The 19,967-nt window shown below is 48.6% G+C and overlaps 1 protein-coding gene across 1 annotated transcript; it reads left to right on the forward strand.

The window, feature by feature from the left end:
• The first annotated feature begins 4,441 nt into the window (after positions 1 to 4,441).
• On the forward strand, positions 4,442 to 19,425 carry LOC119445309 (uncharacterized). Its single transcript, XM_037709623.2, has 3 exons — positions 4,442 to 4,599; positions 8,068 to 8,159; positions 19,133 to 19,425. The coding sequence occupies exons 1-3, from the start codon at positions 4,442 to 4,444 to the stop codon at positions 19,294 to 19,296; spliced, it is 414 nt and encodes a 137-aa protein (XP_037565551.2). The 3' UTR covers positions 19,297 to 19,425.
• The last annotated feature ends 542 nt before the right edge of the window (positions 19,426 to 19,967 follow it).

Below are 19,967 nucleotides of genomic sequence, written 5' to 3' on the forward strand. Positions count from 1 at the left end.
AACGAGTTTTAGTGGCCGCCAGTGGTCGCTGTCGTCGTCTCTCTATAGTATTGCCGTCTCTCCTGAACGTAAAAAATTTATTTGTTCGTTGAAGTACGTGAAAGAGAATATTATGTGGTACTTTCAATCGTGTTCGTGCAGGCGGCCAGCACGGTCACCTCCGTCGCTCCGTCGAAGCCGAAGGCTACCGCCAGCCGTCTGTCTCGCGTCGCCAGCACAGGTGAGTAGCCCGTCTTACGGCCTTCAGGGTGTCGCGTCGCACCAACGGCCGCGTTTGCTATGAAACATGGTTTCAGCTGATGCTGCTTTGCTTTAGCAATTTTGTGCAGTACGTTGTGGGCCATCCCATAGCTTAGGCAACTTCAATTTGCTAACGACTCATAGCACGGACGTAGGAATAGATTAATTCCCAATGAATCAAGCACAAAGCATACTTCAGGACTTTCCTTGCGTTGCCGGTTAACATCGGCTTAGTACCATACAAAATTAATATCGGGACATCTGTGACAACCCCAGTCGCAATTTTCACTGATCCCAATGCAACGTCGGTTATCAGCGTTCAGTATTATAAAATACTCTTTATAGCATAAATAATTATCGCACTTTGTTCTCTCCTAAAATGACGATTGGCATATCGCTCTTTCTTACATTCACTGATTAACTATTGTGCACATAAGGAGGCACAACACCACGGAATATTCAGTGATCAGGGTCATGCGAAACACACCTTATTTTGAACACACGCACACGCACACTAGAGCTCTTTTCGCCAAAACAGCGTACTTCGGGATGATTGCTAACAGCTGTCGAAATGCGATGCTGGGATGGTTATTCAATTTTAAACACCTCGAGCGTACGAGAAACCAGACAGGAAACCATTTTCCCGAACAAAGTGTACGGCCGGAAGTTTACACCGCTTACGCACTAACCATGGTGCTTCATTGATTCGGCGAACAATTTTTTGTCACTGATTTAATTAGTCACATGTGAGTTGATCTCATTTAACATCCGTGTGCATGGTATATAAGTTCTGCTTATTTTATTTGTGCCTTTTCTGCGTGCATAAACACTCATTGCTCGCTCTAAATTTCTCTCTCTTGTGAACTGCTTCTTGCTATTGTTTTATCTGATATAGGTATATACTGGTGAGACTTCATTTACATACGGGGGGTCCCATCCAGCGTTAGCGACGGTTTAAAAATACTCGCCATAGGACAGGGGAACAGCGCAAAAAAAAACACGAAAGTCAAGAAGGGTGACACACACCAGCGCTGACTGACGACTGCATTATTTGTTCAGAAAGGAACACAAATATATACTTAAAGAAGAGTACATCACTCCGCATGGCTAAAAAGAGTGACACCGATTAGATTTCGTGTTTTTTGCGCTGTTCCCCTGTCGGGGGGGGGGGGGGGGGTGAAGGGTGAGTTTGCACCGACCAGCCCAAGCCTTTACGGTGTCGCTATAGGAGGACGCAACTACACCATGTTGTTGGTCACTTTATGGAGAAAATGACACACTTTTTTGCATTCCGTCAAATTAGTCCGATCATTAGTCAAAACTAATTAATCGAGCCCCCAAGTATCGTATTTTGAGAAAAACTTCCAATGAAAAAATTGCCGATGGCTCTAGGAAAACGTCTTATTCAACAGTACTCCAATTCGTGCCGATTGTACTTGTATTTACATGTACTTACTTTTTTTTTTGTCAAACGTGCCACGCATGAACGAACGGCGCTTTTAGCCTATAGCGCGCTGCCACTCAAAAACGTCACAGGACAGTGACGCAGGCGTTGGCTTCGAAATTCACGCCAGCGATTTATATGCCGGCTGCACTGTCGAAAGCAACAGTCGCGGCTGCATACGATAGCGCAAGCAAAAAATAAAGAACCCGAAAACATCGCCGCCATGTCATTTTCTTTACGGTATAGCCTACTTGCTTAAAAGCGCGGTTCATTCATAAGCAATTTCGCGGTCTTTCGTTATGACGCGGAAAAGAATACTTGCGTATTAGGTGTACGTACGCATTTAAATGCTACTAATTGAAACGTTTCCTAGGACGCTCCATGACTTCCTGATTGGAATTTCTTTCTCTAAATTTTCGAATTATGAAGTTGATTTAATTAATCTCGACTAATTATGCAGAGAAAAGAGAATGCACAAGCTGTGTTACTTTCTCCATAGAGTGCCAACATTCTTTTAGTCGTATCCTCATACTGCGCACGCAAAGATGTTCGATTCGAACCTTGCCTAAATTTAGCTGGGGCATCCTGAATACGTTTTTAATACGTGCGTTTGCATGAATGTGCAAGAAACGCGCAATTATTACACATATAGAGTGCATATATGTGTAGGGAGATAGATTGCAAGTGTCTCAAGAGAGCCTGGAGCACCACTATACGACCTCCGTCACCGCGAGGTCCATTGTTGCGCGGCATCATCGTGTTGCTTTGGTCGACATACCGTAAAGTTGACCTTTGCAAAAAAATTCTTCTCTATTAGAGAGGCCCAAATCGCGTTTCTCCACCAAATGTCCGATGTCACCTATGAAATTACTCTACTCACGCCAACTGCGTCGACCGCTGCGACTAACAGTGACCACGCCGCCAGACTCAAGCCCTACCACTCTCCACACCCCTTAACAGCACCGGGACGGCGCTTTTGCCGCCAAGGAGGGGGGGGGGGGGGGGGGGGGGTAGTATTATGATACCATCGACAGACGCTCAGCAGACGAGCCGCCGCGTCGCCGCGAGAAAAACGTTGAGGTGTCTGGGCTCTTGGCGCGAGCGAGTGTCTGTATAGCGGTCTGGCTGCAGTGTAAATAGAGCGTAAATAGTCTCTTTGGTCTCTCGCTCCGCACGGAACAATGTTGTTTCATTCCGTTCGAATACAGACTGCGTTCACCTGAAATTAACAGAAGCTACAAAGGAAACAGTTTCATGCTGCTTTTAGGTGGCTACAAGCTTTTTCCTGTCATTAACCTTTTCCCATTTTTTTTTTACCTGCGAATTTACGCAGCATTGATTTGCTTCTGACAGCATACGAATATAGCTCACTTCGCTTGACGACAAACATGTAACAGTATTCAGTGGAATCTGAATTATACAAATCTCGTTGAGTCGCATAAAATATTCACATCGAGCAAAATTTGTGAATGCAAGTGAAGTTTTTGTGTTTAAAGCACGAGAATAAACAAAATAATAAAGAATAAACAAGCCGCAAAAGGAAAAAGTAAGAACAAATGCAGTGCTTTTCTTTTTACACTGTCCCCCAGTTAGTCCGTTTCCTAAGCTTACAGACTTGTTTTTACGCACGCAGCGCTTCTCTTCGTCTCTTAATATAATTTATAATGCATTAATGCATGGTCACTGGCCCACATTCTTTTTTCTTTCAGGCAAGGCGAAGAATGGCAGTGACATGCTGCCTTGCAGCGACATCCCCGAGCCACCGACAGTTGGAAACGAGTGAGTTGGTCCTCTCTGTACCAGTGGTTTTCTCTCGCCTTGTTCAGGCAAGGTCGTATAGTGCAGTGCCTGCCAGAGGACACTTAGCGCTTTCAATTTTATGGGCGGTAATTTGTGCGTGTTGCTCGTTGTCGTAAACCACAGGTGGCGCCCGTCGCCACGTCACTTGCTAACTTTGATTACCTCGCATCGTGTGTACGTAACTCCGCCAGAGTGAAATCTCCCTTAATTTCGTATAGGCACGAAAGCGAGTAGCTGCGCGTAGAGACGCACTTGTGTGAACGCACTTCGCATTACCACTAGGGTGTGGTGACTGCGGACAGTCAGGATGGAAGCAACCAAACCGAGAAATGTGCACTTTTTATCGGGATACTCTGTGTCCTCAGAAGAAGGAAGATGGTACAGTCAATAATCGTGAGTGCGAAGGAACGGAATGAACTGTACTGCGTTTAAATGTCCGCGAGTAATACTTACGTTGCTCTTCTTAGGGCCGCGATAAATGTGACCTATGGCGCTTCCTGCACCCTTATCAGGTGAGCCACTGTCCAACAGCGCCGTAAACAGTAAAATTTAAACCCAGTCATGTTCTATGTCTGCTTTATCCGTCTATTAAATAAGACCTGCGAGACAACCCTGTGAATGAGCCAGAAATGCAATTCTCTAGTTCATCAGGTGATATTTATAACATTAGGCACCATTAGGCAGACGAACAATAAATGTGTGTCACAATAAAGGTACGTTTTATTTCTAAAGGAGAAAAGAATTAAGAGGTCGAGCAACCGAAGCTGTCACTTCAAGCGCAACTCACTTCAAGCAGGCAACTGAGTGGATGCTTGTGGCCCCAATTCTTGTCCGTTGGGCACAACGAACACGAAGATGTAGTTGTTTGTTCAGTGTGACGGTACATACAGAGTAAAGCGGCACAGTGCAGCCACGGAGACTCGCTGCTGCCGCCTCGACTTTGCGACAGTCCACGCCATGCAGATCACCCGTAGCTATTGTCGACTCGCAGGCAGCCCAGCACGAACAACGGCCGTGCGGCGGACGCCTGGGACCTGCAGTACGACGACGCCGAGCTGTGGCACTCGCTGGCTGGCAGCGACGCCTCGGTGGGGAGCAACCTGCCATCGCCCGGGGTGCGTTCTGTGGCCGCTACCTCTTTCTTTCCGTCGCACGACGAACTGCCTCGGGCGGGTCTGCAACGTGCTCGTTAAAGATTCTGGAGCTTAACGTGCCAGAACCACGATATGATCATGAGGCGCGCCGTAGTGGGGGGCTCCGGAAAAATTTTTGCCACCTGGGGTTCGTGCACGCAATGCACGGTACCCGAGCGTTGTTGCATTCCGTGCCCGTCACAATGCGGCCGCAGCGGCCGCGATTGAACCGACTAGCTCGAGATCAGCAGGGCAAAGCCATAGCGACTATAAGCTACCACGGGGGATGCAACCAACGCCCTCGTGTCTGGTCAGTTCTAGGCTGAGTGTTTCTGTCATAGCCTCCTCGATAAACTTTATCGAGGAGGCTATGGTTTCTATTTAAAGTTGTATGCGCGGCAGAAAGACGTCCTCTCGCCACATATCATGGTCGAAGACGGGGATGGCTGAGAGGGACAAACCTCCAATGGCTCGCGGGTAGTCCCTGGCATAGTGACTGCCGTGGCTGTGCTGTAGTCGACGCTTTTTTACAGCGGAGCTGTTAGTGCTAGTAGAAGCTCGCTGATAAAAAAAAAAGAAATAAGAAAAAAAGAGAAAAAACAGACATGTTTGCACGGTTATCTGAAAAAAAAAGAAAAGAAATGTTAGATGTCATATACATTCAAACTTTGCAGTCTGTGGGTTAATAAGGAGTTAATCGAAAATTACCAGACCCTCGTTTTCGGCCTGTTTAGAGCCGTTGTGTGAAAAGCTATAACAAAGCTTCTCCGCTTACCTGGAAGGACCAAATACCGCAACAATTTCATACTTAGAGGAAATGGAAGCCAGGTACCGAGAGTTTTATTTGTGTAAGTTAATTATGTCCTATGAAAAAAAAAAAGACGAGGACACCTAAGCACTTGTTATAAGTTGTGAATGCGAAAGCGTTATTTTTATTTATATATTTAATACATACTGCGGACACCAAGTCCATGCATAAAATACAATATTAGGTCACAAGAAGTAAAACAACGTCAATACACCAAAATGCTGCAACAATACAGCAATAATGCTGATACAAAAAGTAAACAATGGTGATAGAACTTTCATAAAGGAAAGTCATTCCAGTCACTATAGGTGCGTGGAAAGAAAGAGTACTTAAATAGGTTCGTTCGGGCAAAATAGGGGGCTAGCGATTTTTGGTGATGTTGGTGAGGAGGTCTCGTTACTAGTGGACTTACAATGCCGGGTCGAGTGCAAATTTGTTTTTAAGTATATATAACTAAGAAAGAAAGTGAAGCCGTAATTTTTTCGACGCGATTCAAGCGTACGAATATTATTAGACCTCATTAGTTCAGTTGGTGAGTCTAATGTCGAAAATTTGTTGTAAACAAACCGGATAGCCTGTCTTTGGATTCGTTCAAGTTTCTTTACGTTACATTGAGTGTAAAGGGATGTGACAGGTGTGCCGCGTAGTCTCTATATCTGTGCTTACTGTTCGGTACACGTTATGACGCCTCCTCGCAAATACGAACTGCTGCTGAAGAAGCGGTTGAATCAGCCAACGTCGGGCTCAGCAGACCGCTGTGCAGAGAGCAGCACAAGCCGCAGCTCGGAGTAGACGCCGGGAGGAGAGTTCACTTCGTTCTCGGAAAAACTACGCAAGGAGACTTCGCCGCGAAGACCCTCTAGTGTGTGCTGCCGAAAATGGAGTTCCGATGGAGCCGCTCCTCCAGTTTACGCTGTGACTGGGCTGCGTGTGCCGCGCAGGCCTGTGACTTTTTGTTCCGGTGGCCGTGCGCATACAAGGTTCGCTCGTGGAGGATTAGAAAGCCTCCAGAGCCACAATAGCCACCCCGCGCGTTTGTCGGCAATAACGACGAAGCCAATCGGAAGCGCTGTCGCACTCCGTTCAATCGGCTCTGCAGCGAAGCCAGGCCAGCGTTCTGCCTTGAGCTGCTGGAGTGAGTGTTATGCGTACAAACGCTAGCGTTCCTGCTAAGCAGTCGCGTGTATACACTGATTTGACAGGGGCAGACAGTAAACCTCAAGAGCTCAGCAAACGCGGATGGTTTTCAGTGCGACGCCTGCAACGCCGCTGCGAAGTTGTTACTCGAAGCTCCACTTTGCCAAATTGGCCTGGGATTAAATATTCGTGCAGTACTATCGTTTGGTGCCTCGACACGGGGCTATAGCCGCGTGGACGTTTGTTGCGCTGTGTTTTATTTTTAAAGGAAAGAATTTTTTTGTAATTTTTGTGTATTTAATCATCTTCTTTGTTCGCGTAATATTCCTGTTTTTCGGGTGTTACCTTTATTTATCCTGTTAGAACACGTGTTTCTCGCGCAACCTCTTGCCACCGGATACTCGGGCTGTTCTCCTTTGTGGATCGCGCCATAAATGCGGATCATCTTCATCATCATTGTCAGCAGTAAATTAGCTTAGAACTGGGGGAATCGCTGAAGTCTGCTGATGTACCGGCGCATATTTAAGAAAAAAAAAATACAGATATTTAACGGGAGTTCCATCGCAAGTAAAGTAGTTCTGAGACACTTTATCATAAGGCGTTCGTAGTGCGGGTTTACATTTGAGAACTCGGGAAATGTTTTGCTTTACATACATATAGTCGCGGAGTACTTCAAGCATCGTACTTTTGGCATTGACACACTGAGTGTTACGTTCCCGAGCAGTTTTTGTCGCAATAGCAGCTCCGCTAACAATGATGAACTCAGTGTTATCGAGATGTCGGTGACAGAAACGCAAACAGACTATAGTGAGACATGATTCATGCCACATGGAACACTTCGCCAACTCCCAATACCATAACGTGCGCTAATTATTCATCAGATCGGTCTAGAACAGCAGAGCGTGACCGATGTGTAAAGGGCATACGATTAGAATAGTGAGGTCATCTTCTGTTCCACTACGATATTGGGTTTTCTGAATACACGTTCGTATGTCTTCAAAAATAAGCAGTGTTTGAGAATGTGCATTATGTAGATTACACTTCGAATCATATTGTGTAACTTTGGCGTTGCAAACTGTTTTTCAGCACGGTGGGATCCGCAAATGCAATATAAACTAAGGCAAACATTGTCAGATTCATATAACATAATTACTCCGGCTAAAAACGGAATGTATGTTTAAAACTCAGCCATTAAATAAATTGGTATATAATTCACGTTCTTGCGCCGTTTCCCACGCCTGCTAAATCGGAACCAGCCAGCCTAACGTCGCACCCTCTTTCAGTTCGTCTGCTTTTGGCTTTACTCTGACACCTTCGCTGAACACTACTGAACGCTCTTGAAAACGCCTGCACAGCATCTTTAAAGCATCTACGACTTCGCAGGCATCATAAACACAAAGTGCTTTTGTGCCCTACCTCGGCGTGGGCAAGCTGTGGGTATATACATGGCTACATGCAATGATTGTAAGCATTGCGCCTTTCGCTGGTGTCAATTTTATTCGCAGTGGAACCCAACGGAGCCTGCAGAAACAGAAGAGAGAGCAGACGACCTTTCTCTCGCCGGTGCACGACGTCATGACAGCGCCACAGACGCCACGTGAGTGACCTTCCATTGTGTGACACACTGTGCAGTAGGGCACGGGACTCGCGCCGAGAAAACAGTGCGAACTGTGCTACAGTACTAGGAAGTGTTCCCAGGAGGCACTGTGATGCCCTGCGAACGCAAGCACAACAGTTGACGACAAGAAAAATCACTTCTTTAGAAATATAAATCGGACGAAGTTGATATATCTATAATATATATATATATATATATATATATATATATATATATATATATATATATATATATATATATATGATGCATGCGGTTGCAGCTTACGTGAAAATATTACAAAGTTTACCGGGGTCCTGAAAATGTCCTACTCACAAATTAGTGGTATATATACATTTGGCCGCTTGAGATGCAGTTTACAGAGGCGCGATATCCATTTGATACAGGGCTGCGGATCTGTAAAGTTTATGCTTCTTTCATTTTTTGTATTTTACTTACTGATTTTCGCGAAGTTTTGCAATAGATACGAGACCCTAAATTAAAACTCTACTGACTACAGTCGGTATAAAATTCAGCATACTCTCTTAAATAAAATCTCTCTTGAATCCACCCAGTGGTTGCCTATTTCTACTTTTTACGTGTATTTGAATATGGAAATCTGAGTTGGCTCCGAGCTAAAGTTACCGCGACTGCCGTGCTCCCGTCAACTATACTGGACATTTGTGCTTGTGTGCAAGATTAATTAACCCAGGGAGTGTTTTCCCAGCAGCAAGGACGTTCACGGTGGCCGATGTGAAGCGTTCAACCGCAGGCGTTGCATATGCATGCGTGCAAAGGAGCAGGCAACTGGCCAATAACCCCTCGTACACGACCTCATGGCATCAATGTTGCCGAAGTGAAAGTCCTGCCTATACAATGAGCGTGAAGATTAAGGTAAGCCGAGGGGCTCGAGTTCTCGTTATTTACAACCAGCGGTCACGACTATAGGAAGCAGCCATTAAGCAAAGAATATGTTGGCTTCCAACAGTTGTAACTGTAAAAGGAAATGCAGATCCAGCGCACATCTTGAAATCTTTGTGACGTGAAGCTTTCGTTAAGCGGTTAACAACATGCTATATATGTCGCGGGATCGAATCCCGACCACGGCGGCCGCTTTTCGATGGAGGCAAACTGCAGAAAACACCCGTGTACTTATATTTAGGTGCACGTTAAAGAACCCCAGGTGGTCGAAATTAATCCGGAGTCCCCCACTACGGCTTGCCTCATAATTATTTGGCGGTTTTGGCACGTAAAACCTCATAATTTAATTTTTTAACACGCTATGAATTTGCCCATTTAACTGCTGCGTCTTTGATGTGAAAGAAACTGGCACGCGCGCATGTGCTTTCTCGCGCACCCGCGCGACGCATTGTGACACACGCGGTCAAGAAGTACACGTGTCGATTGTGGCCTATTAAGGACAAACTACACGTACGCGTGCCGGCGCGCGAAAGCTCGCGTCCATGCGCCTCACGCATGAGCAGATGGCGCAGGAGAGATCGCATACGCGTCGAAGCGCGGCGCGAGCACAGATATCTTCTCGGGACTAATATCGGTACTCTGGCTGCGTCACAAAAATACGAAACGATGTCTACCAAGAGGTTCGAACCGCCATTCCTAACGAGGCGCTTCAAACGCAAAGCGCGCGACCTCTCGCGCGCCAGCACGCGTACGTGTAGTTTGGCCTTTACGCTCCAAATAAGGGACACGGTTTAAGGGAATCGGGAACAGGCATTTAGCTGCCTGCTCCGCAATTAGCTCTGAAAATGTTTCTGAAGTTGATCGCGGAGGCTGCAATTACGACGCGCTGTACGCGCTGATTTGACTCGGTGACGATTCAGTTACGTGCTTTGTCTTGCGCGTTGTATTAGTGTGTCAGTTACGTGCTTCGTCTTTCGCGTTGTGCTAGCGTGTGCAGCGTAGTGCAGCTTCCATATGCACGACGGTTGCTCATGGTCATCGACGTTGGTAGTCGTGATGGAGGAGACGTGCCACCAGGCGTCAGCGTGGGTGCATCAACGCCTAAGGGCGCTTTAGCCACAAAACACCAATAGACATTATATATCAATGTGCAATAAACATTACACTACTTCTGTGAAGACACGTTTCACTTTCGTGTTCTATACCGATTCCTATATAAGAGGGATCAACCCATTTTTTATTTTATGCACGTGTTTGTTGGCCTTAATATTAAGCACATGCTGGCTTAGAGCTTTGCATACCTCTACGTTATTTCCATGTAATAAAGAAGAAGAAAAAAACGCGATTGTGGCGTAATGGTTATAGTACCGTACTGATGTACTGGTAGACTACAGTGTACTAGAAGAGTTGTAGTGCGCTCACACCGCGGCAGAGCTTGACGCACTTCATGTCGCCGCCGACAGTGGCGCGGTTCGCAGCGTCACCTGAAACTTTCCTACGCGTCGCGGTAAAACAGCTATCGCGTGTTGCTGTTTTCGCCGTATAAAAGTAAAATGCACGACGTGCAGCGCACGAAAGTTCTTTTGGTGCACCTTCGCAGTGTGCAGTGAAATAAATTACAATTGTTGCGGCTGATCTACAGTGGGTTGGCGATTTTTTTTTTTAGCCGGAGGCACGGATGAACTAGCCTTGCTATTCATGCTGTTCTGTTAAAGGCTTGATACGGCCGCTGCAGTCATGGTAGCAAGAGGCACTCGAGTTTTTTCTGCAGCTGATCGATAAAATAGTCAGTGTGGTTTCGCCACAACGACCGCGCATCCGCGTTTCCAGCACCACCGCGCCGAATTTAACCACCACTTCGAGTTTTTTTTTTTTTTTTTTCGCAGGTAAGGCGTGCAGCGCCTTAGACATTTTCACGTTTCCCCATCTATTCACGAAATTAAATATTTAGGTATCACTGCTGCACAATTTAAGCTGGTTAGCTGGTTATTTATGTATTACATCTTTCGTAACGTTAATGCGACATGAAATCGAAAGGATGAAAATACCAGGTACACCGGTGAGCAAAAGTATACAGACCACAGGGTCGCCGAAAAAACTCAATTTCTTCGTAATTAACATGCATAAAGTGGAATTGACCAGTACACGTTAAAGCTCGCAATGCCAAGATTGGACTGCAGCCCTCAATTTCAAGTTGCATTCGCAGGCAGTTGAAAAAAAATCAGCTTTATCGCGCAATCCCTGGTCCGTATACGTTTGCTCACGGGTGTACATTTCTGCAATAATTAACAATGTTAATTTACAACGAAGTAAAGAATGATCCCGGAAGAGACGGGAGCAGCCGGTGAAAATTCCGAATAGCTACTGTCTAGTGCGCTTCGGCTTTTCTTCGCCGTTGCTTGGTCCCTTTCACACCATTTCCTTTTGTTCCTGGGCTTCGGTGTCGTCTTCGTCACGTACTGTGGTAAATTCGGAAGAATCATGGGAACAGCGTTTTCTGATAGCAGTGGCAATTTGTCACGAGGAATTCACACCTCTTTGCATTCTATATTTATAAGGTACACAGGTCCCTAATTATGAATCGCGGTTCGAAGTGTAAATCACAGACTCGCAAGATTCCTCCAGTGTCTTATCTGCGCGGTTGAGGTTCCTCTCCCATTCCTTTCGCCGTTCTTCATCACATGGAACGCTGAGCAAAGACGCCTTTGGTGCATCTTTCACACGACTGTAGGCAGATCTGCACTCGGGTTCAAAGCAGTATTTTCGACGGCGGCTAGCCATTCTCACTCACTAAGAGTGCACATTGAGTAAAGCGTCAAGCAGAGAGCAAGCAGAGGGGATACTGCTGAAAACGCCGGCGGGACTTGCAGTCGAGAGCCGACAACGTCGACATTAAGTGGTTAGTTTTCAGAAAGGAAAGGTTGGCGCTATCTTCTGCAGCCCTTGAGGGAGAACGGTCAACGTCGCGATCCAACAGAACGTACTCCATACCAAGCGAGGGAAGTTTTCAGGAGAAACTGGCGGCAGCGCCTCTGGCGGGCGCCGGAGCAGGCGACACTGAGTGCGCCGCGGCGACGCGGCGCAGGGATATGGCAGTGAGCACACTGCCCCTATTCTAGTACACTGTATGGTAGACCATGGGGTACCAATTAAGGTTCGCTCCCACCATCGCATACTGTAGTGTCGTGCAATAGCACCAGGTGCCGCCACTCATCTGCGATTATCTGTAGACGCCAAGATGTGGCGCCACACTCGATATAGTATGTATATATAGGACAGACATCCTTCAATAAAGGGCTCCCGTTCGTCTGGGCTACGATGTGTGGTGTGGTGCATCCGTTCGGCCGCACCGTCCGGCCGACATAACAAACTGGCGACGAGGATGCTACCCGGAATTTCGCCGCCGCCGCCGTTCCTCGTTTCACCAGGCACGCCCGCCATCCCCTGGCCGCGATGGCTGCGCCTGTTTGAAAACTTCACGCTCGCCTCTGGAGCGTCTGAGCTATCGGCGGCCCGCCGCCGAGCCCTCCTTCTGCACTGCCTCGGACCTGAAGGACAACGAATTTTCGACGCCCTGCCACCGCCACCACCATCGAACGCCCAAGACCACCCGCCCGCGCATCCGAGTGCGGGAACCGCCCCCCTTCAGACGGTTATGCCTTCTGCAACCACCGCTGCAGTTGGAACGACAGAGATCAAACAAGCCGATGCCGAGCTCGCACAGCCACCGGACGAGTACGACGCAGCTGTTCAAGCCCTGGCTCGACACTTTTCCGCTACTTGCAACGTACGCGTCGAGCGACATCGCTTCCGTGACCGTCGTCAACTGCACGGTGAGCCGATATCGGAGTTTGCTCTTGCGCTTCGCGAACTGGCTTCGTCATGCAACTTTGCCGCGCAAGCGGATACAAATCTGTGCGACCAGTTCGTCGCCGGGGTCACATGCCCGCGCCTACGGGAGCGGCTATTGCTCGAGGGTGACGCGCTCACGTTTGACCGCGCCGTGGAGATAGCGCTTCTTCGCGAGCAAGTGCAGCGCGAATCCGAAGCTCTCGGAACAGCCCCTGTGGATCGAGTAGTACCACAACATAACCGCGGACGCAACCCGACAGGCCGTCGCAGACATGTACGCCAGTCCAGCAGTACCGACCGACGTAGTACGCCTAGCTCTTCGCGCTCCGGCTTCGTTCGTCCGCCTGCGCCGGAGATTGCTAGCGCCGTCGTCCCGTACTCCGTAAACACAAACGTGTGCGGCAACTGCGGCGCACAAAACTGCCAGCCGTCAGCCTGTGCAGCCCGCGGTCGAGCCTGCTTCGCGTGCGGCCGCCGAGGCCACTTTCAACAGTACTGCCGAAATTCGCGTCGCGGACGTGGAAGACGCCCGGCTCGAGTTGCCGAAATCGTTTCAGAGGAAGACGCTGAGAGTGTCGTGAATATTTTTACTGTTCACGCTGAGAAGCGTACGGGCGTCTACGTTGATGTCGGGGTTCAACCTGTTGCTCTGGCATCACGCCCGTGCGTCATAACATTCTTAGTGGACACTGGCTCAGCTGTGTCGATAATGGGAGAACATAACTTTAGGAGCCGGTTCAGAGACCAAGTTGAGCTGAAAAAGTCGCAAATAACGTTGCTGGATTTTTCACGTCGGAAAATTCCTGTGCATGGCCAGTTCACCGCCCTCGTAACGTACAAATCAGAAACGGCTGTAGTAACGTTTCACGTTACACCAGGTGGAACATCACTCCTGGGTGTTGATGCTGTAAAAGCTCTTGGTCTCCAGATTGTAGGCACAGAATTGCGCTGCCTTAATATGGCCGTTGAACCGAACGTCGACACAAAACGCCCCAAAATCCTACGCCCCGAAATGCGTTCGCAGAACACAAACAAGTTGTCTCCGCCCACCACGAAGCCACCACTGGGTCCACCCAAGTTTGGTATGCCTACTTCATTATGGGCCAAGTTCGAACACTTGTTTTCACCAGAGCTAGGACTTGCCAAAGGTGTCCAGCATCGGGTCAAGCTCAAACAGTCGGTAGCTCCTGTCACGCAGAAGCTCAGACGCCTACCACTTTCAGTGCGAGAAGCAGTCAGCGACGAGCTGAGGAACCTACTTTCTGCTGATGTCATTGAATGCGTAAATGCGTCAGAGTGGGTTTCCCCTATTGTTGCAGCTCGCAAGAAAGATGGCAGCATTCGCATCTGCGTGGACCTCCGCGAAGCTAACAAAGCTGTGGTGGTCGACAGCTTTCCCCTGCCACACACAGAAGAGTTGCTGCATGCCCTGAACGGTGCCCGTTACTTTTCTAAGTTGGATTTGGCCTCCGCATACTACCAGGTTCTGCTTCATCCAGACAGTAGAGATATTACAGCGTTCATAACGCACGATGGCCTTTTTCGATTTAAGAGAGTATGTTTCGGCCTAGCCTCAGCACCAGCAGCATTCCAGCAACTCATGACGTCAATTCTACAGGGATGCAAAGGCGTTCTCTGCTACCTGGACGACGTCATCATCTTCGGCAAGTCGGAGAAAGAGCACATGCGGAACTTAGAGGAAGTCCTGCAACGAATTTCACACGCTGGGCTCAAGCTAAATGACAAATGTGTTTTCAACACATCCGAACTCTCGTTTCTTGGTCACCGCGTTAGCGCCGAAGGAGTAGCACCCCTTCAGACCAAAGTTGACGCCATTGTTCACGCTGCCACCCCTACAGATGCTGGCAAGCTCCGGTCGTTCCTGGGACTAGTAGAATACTATGCTAGATTTGTTCCACGCCTAGCAGAGGAAGTGGAGCCCATGCGCAGACTTCTTCGTAAGGACACTCCTTTTATCTGGGACACTGCTGCTGAGAACAGTCTTACAAGAGTAAAGAACCTCCTAGCCTCCCACAGGGTACTACAAATGTTCGATCCAGCACTTCCCGTCATTGTGGCCACCGATGCATCCGCATATGGTTTAGGTGCGGTACTGCAACAAGTTGATGGTCGGCACATTCGAACTGTGGCATTCGCGTCACGAACATTGACGGAAGCAGAACGGAAGTACTCGACTGGTGAACGTGAGGCTCTAGCTTGCTTGTGGGCTCTAGAGAAATGGCATGTGTACCTATGGGGTCGTCCAGTTACTCTGCAAACGGATCACCAAGCTCTAGTAGCCCTGCTTTCTTCTCAAGGCACAGGACAGCGACCACTCCGCATAGCAAGATGGACTGCACGGTTACTGCGGTACAACTTCATGATGCAGTACAGGCGTGGTGAGCACAACAAGGTAGCTGATGCCTTGTCCCGGCTACCTCTTCCAGACACTGAAGGTGGCCCCGAGTCAGAAGAAGAAATAGTGTCTCTGGTAATGTGTGTACATCACGATGAACTGAAGCATGCAACCGCGGAGGATAGCACTCTCCAAGACGTTGCCCGTTACGTACAGACATCGTGGCCGCCACGCAAAAACCTGGCACTTAACCTGACTCCCTACTATGAAGTCCGAAAGGAGTTGACAGTGGTTGATGGCATACTCTTGCGTACTGAGCGCATCGTAGTCCCCGCCAAGCTCACAGCCACTTTTGTCCAGCTGGCTCACGAATCACACCCTGGTATCGTGAAAACCAAACAACGCCTACGAGAGAAGTATTGGTGGCCAGGGTTAGACAAACACGTTGAAACAACTATCCGCAGTTGTGCCATTTGTCAGAGCGCGGACAAAAGTGCCAAGAACTCGCCCACACCACTGCAGCCAATCCCTCTTCCTGACAAACCTTGGGACAAGATAGCTATTGACATTGTTGGTCCCTTCGAGCGTGCACCTACAGACTGCAGATTCGTCATTTCAGTAGTTGACTATTTCTCAAAATGGCCAGAAGTGGCTTTTTGTGCTGATGTTACCTCCCGCACGGTGACGAAGTTTCTACTCTCACTCTTCGCACGTGAGGGTTACCCGACAGAGATAGTGTCTGACCACGGCAGACAGTTCACATCGAGGGAATTTGAATCCTTCCTTGAAGACCGTGGAATCAGGCACATCTTTTCTGCCGTATACCACCCACAGGCAAATGGTCTAGTGGAAAGATTTAATCGGGTACTGAAGTCGTACATTCAACTGGCCCTGCTGGAGCAGCGCCCAGTGAAGGCAACTGTGACTGAATACTTGGGAGTATACAGAGCCACCCCTCACAGCACCACCGGTCTCTCACCGGCCGTTCTTCTACATGGCCGACACATGAGAACATCGCTGGATGTAATTGGTCAGCCTACGGCCGACTTCAGCACAAATCCATCGCGGGAGATGAGCGTGCTCAGGAAAAGAGTCGCAGAGCATCAACGGAAGAGCAAGGCCTACGCTGATCAACGGCGAGCTGCTAGGGTCCCCAAGTTCCAAGTGGGCACCTACGTACGAGTGAAAAAACCAATTCCCGGACCAAAGGGCACTCCAAGTTATGGACCACCATTGAAAATCCTCAAAAGAATCGGCCGCTGGTCTTTCTGTCTGGAAGACGGTCGAACCTGGAACGCTTCGCAGCTGTCAGCGGTACCAAAAGAGGCATCGCCAGAGCAAGGAACTAACATAGACATCTCTGGCGCGCACGACATGCCCCCGTTGACAGACTGTCACAGGAGAGATGTACCATCGAAGACTTGGATCACTACGCCTGCTGGTCCGCATCAAACGCAGGAAGCGAGTTCCGCTGATCAACTTGCGTCTCCCTCACGCCCTGTACCACTACCCGTGCCGCCGAGCCCACCACAGCCGCAAGGTTCGCAACCGCATACCCTGGCTTCAGGCTCTCGCACGGTGGAGTGCAGTGTACCGGTAGAAGGCAATGGACTCGATGCCGAGCCACCGCCTGACCGGCCAAGGAGAAATCGCAGACCTCCAGTGCGCTTCCAAGATTACGTGCAGTGATTTGACAGCAGTGAGTGTTCACACAGATAGTGACTGTTTTGTGATTTCTGTGTACAGACAGTGACTGCAATTGTGATTGCTTTGTGCGGACTGGACTTTCTAATGATTCATACGTTTCTTCCCGGGAGGGAAAGATGTAGTGTCGTGCAATAGCACCAGGTGCCGCCACTCATCTGCGATTATCTGTAGACGCCAAGATGTGGCGCCACACTCGATATAGTATGTATATATAGGACAGACATCCTTCAATAAAGGGCTCCCGTTCGTCTGGGCTACGATGTGTGGTGTGGTGCATCCGTTCGGCCGCACCGTCCGGCCGACATAACACATACGTAATTCAGTTATTTATTTAAGCATGAGCTATTCGGCAAGACAGCAGCAGGGCCCAGCAGCCATGGCCAGGAAAATCCGTGAGCAAGGATTCTCAGAGAAACCTTCACTTTAAAAATGGAGTCCCTTGGTTCCCTTTAACAATATTGTCACGTTGTAGTGACGATGAAGATCCAGACAGTAGCAACACTGTGAGTCACGAATTTATAGCCTTATTGGGCGAACTTGTGCCCTGAGGGACAAGTGACACTCAAAGCACAACACAACGATAGCGGCGAGAACATTCATCGGTCGTCGAAATAGAATTCGTGGGTCAAATGCGTCGGATATATTTATACGTGACTCATCATACATTCCAGCGTAATTGCTGGTGATCGAGTAAGTTCTAGAATGTACACCACTATTCGAGTCACGCACGCAATATCATTGGGCAGATTATTTCGCTATAGAATGGATGACAACATTCTAGAAAGATCCGATACATGAAGGCTCACCCACCGTGGTTGCTCAGTGGCTGTGGTGTTGGGCTGCTGAGCACGAGGTCGCGGGATCGAATCCCGGCCACGGCGGCCGCATGTTGATGGGGGCGAAATGCGAAAACACCCATGTACTTAGATTTAGGTGCACGTTAAAGAATCCCAGGTGGTCGAAATTTCCGGAGTCCCCCACTACGGCGTGCCTCATAATCAGATCATGGTTTTGGCACGTAAAACCCAATAATTTAATTTTAATTTTTTACACGAAGGCTCGTCTTGCACGTGTACACGTGTATATATTGTTGCTTATCTGTCGCAGCGAAATGCGTAGTGACTATGAAAAACCAATTCACCTGTCAAGAACCATAGACAATCTGCCAAGTCCGCCGCAGCGCGCCACAGCGCGATTCCCTCCCCTCCCCTCGAAGGACCCTGCGGTTCCCCTTTATCCTAATAAATGCTTTATATCTCACTCTCTTTCTCCTGGTGTTCGGCCAGCTGTGACAAGCTGTGAGCGCCGAAGAATGACGTCATGCGCCACCTGTATTTCTATGGGCTCCTAAGGTGTGACATTACACCGCCTTAACCCTTCTTCGTTCTTCCTCTCCAACTGTGACGTCACACAATTTCTTCCTCCTCTCCCACGCCACGAGGTAAGCGATAGACGCCGCCGAGTTATCGTTCGCATGAGCGTTCTAATGCTGACGCATTGATATAAAAATAGATGTCAATCAAGGTCGACGCGAAAGAAGACAAGGTCGACGTTGATAGTATATGCATTTGTACGTAATGAAATTGGGGCATTAAAAATTATTCAGCATAGTATTTTTGCACGATGTGCTACATTTTATTCGTTCCATTGCCAGACCTTCTTCTTTTTTTCGGACCCCTTATTTCTTTAATTCATGTTCTACGCGTTCGCTTTTTTTCTTACACGCATGTACACCAATGTTATCTTCTTTCGCATCGATGGATGACACGCCTTCCTTCTTTTTTTTTTTTTTTTTGCTCAAGAGGCCAGATGGGCCGATCCCGAAGATCGGTCTATAATGCAATGCGGCTAATTTTTTACTATATTGGCAATAATAATAATACCTATTCTGCGACCAATTTTCGCTCCTTGTCTCGTTGAGACGTACGTTTTGATACCTTTGGCGACTCGCTACGACGCTCTAGTGGCGCAAAAGGGTGGCTTTTTTATCCAGAGTCTAGACAGGTACCCAGATCCCACGCACGCCAAACCCCGTGAAGACCTTGTCTTCAGAAACTTGGCGATCAATAAGGAACGCGCAGGGTGGCGGCGCTTGCCGGTCGAAAAGTGACCCGAACGACTGGTGTGTGCTTGCGCGCAGGTGCCCGGCGCGTGTGGCGGCGCAGCATGCGGACACTGCTGCCGACCAGTGGAAAAGTCCGGCGGACGATCTGGATGCCGTGGTTGCCGAGCTGGCGCGCCGCTACTTCCCTCATCTGCTACCTCTGTGAGGGAGCTCCCGGTTGCGAGATGGGCACTGGCTAGCTGGCATGCAGCTCGCATTTCAGCGAGCGCAGTTACGTACCACCGGGATAGGTCTCTTGGCGGTTTCTGGCACTGTGCATAGACCGCAGGTCGTTAGCTGCTGTTATTGATGTTGATACTCCAATAAACTGTTTCGGACCTTCAGCTGACGAATGGCCTCGAGGTAGGTACTTGAAAGAAACCACCTGGCACGATGCGCTGTGTCATGATTCAATCGATGCCGAGTTGACAATGTAATCTGAATAGTATTGTGTGTGTTTTAACACCGTGTTGGTAAGAAAGAGCTCGTTGTTGCTGCTCAGGGGTCGTTATAACCACTCTCTTACGATACAATAAATGGCACGTGCGCACTTCACGTGTACTCATTGTCTATCAAAAACCCGTCTTAATCTGCACGTGTTGACACGTGCAGCTCTTGATTCCGTTCGACCTGCAGCCAAACCTTAAGTATGCTGTATCATCATCATCATCATCATCATCATCAGCCTATATTTATGTCCACTGCAGGACGAAGGCCTCTCCCTGCGATCTCCAATTACCCCTGTCTTGCGCTAGCGTATTCCAACTTGCGCCTGCGAATTTTCTAACCTCATCATCCCACCTGACTTTCTGCCGTCCTCGACTGCGCTTCCCTTCTCTTGGTATCCATTCTGTAACCCTAATGGTCCACC

This window comes from Dermacentor silvarum, chromosome 3 (genome assembly GCF_013339745.2).
Source record: "Dermacentor silvarum isolate Dsil-2018 chromosome 3, BIME_Dsil_1.4, whole genome shotgun sequence".
NCBI classification, from domain to species: Eukaryota; Metazoa; Arthropoda; class Arachnida; order Ixodida; family Ixodidae; genus Dermacentor; species Dermacentor silvarum.

Bases quoted from the DNA above. Each gene is read 5' to 3' on its own strand.
- LOC119445309 (XM_037709623.2), top strand. From the start codon at position 4,442: ATGCAGATCACCCGTAGCTATTGTCGACTCGCAGGCAGCCCAGCACGA. The intron at 4,600-8,067 runs GTGCGTTCTGTG...TTTTATTCGCAG, and splicing joins GCAACCTGCCATCGCCCGGG to TGGAACCCAACGGAGCCTGC. The intron at 8,160-19,132 runs GTGAGTGACCTT...GCTTGCGCGCAG, and splicing joins GACAGCGCCACAGACGCCAC to GTGCCCGGCGCGTGTGGCGG.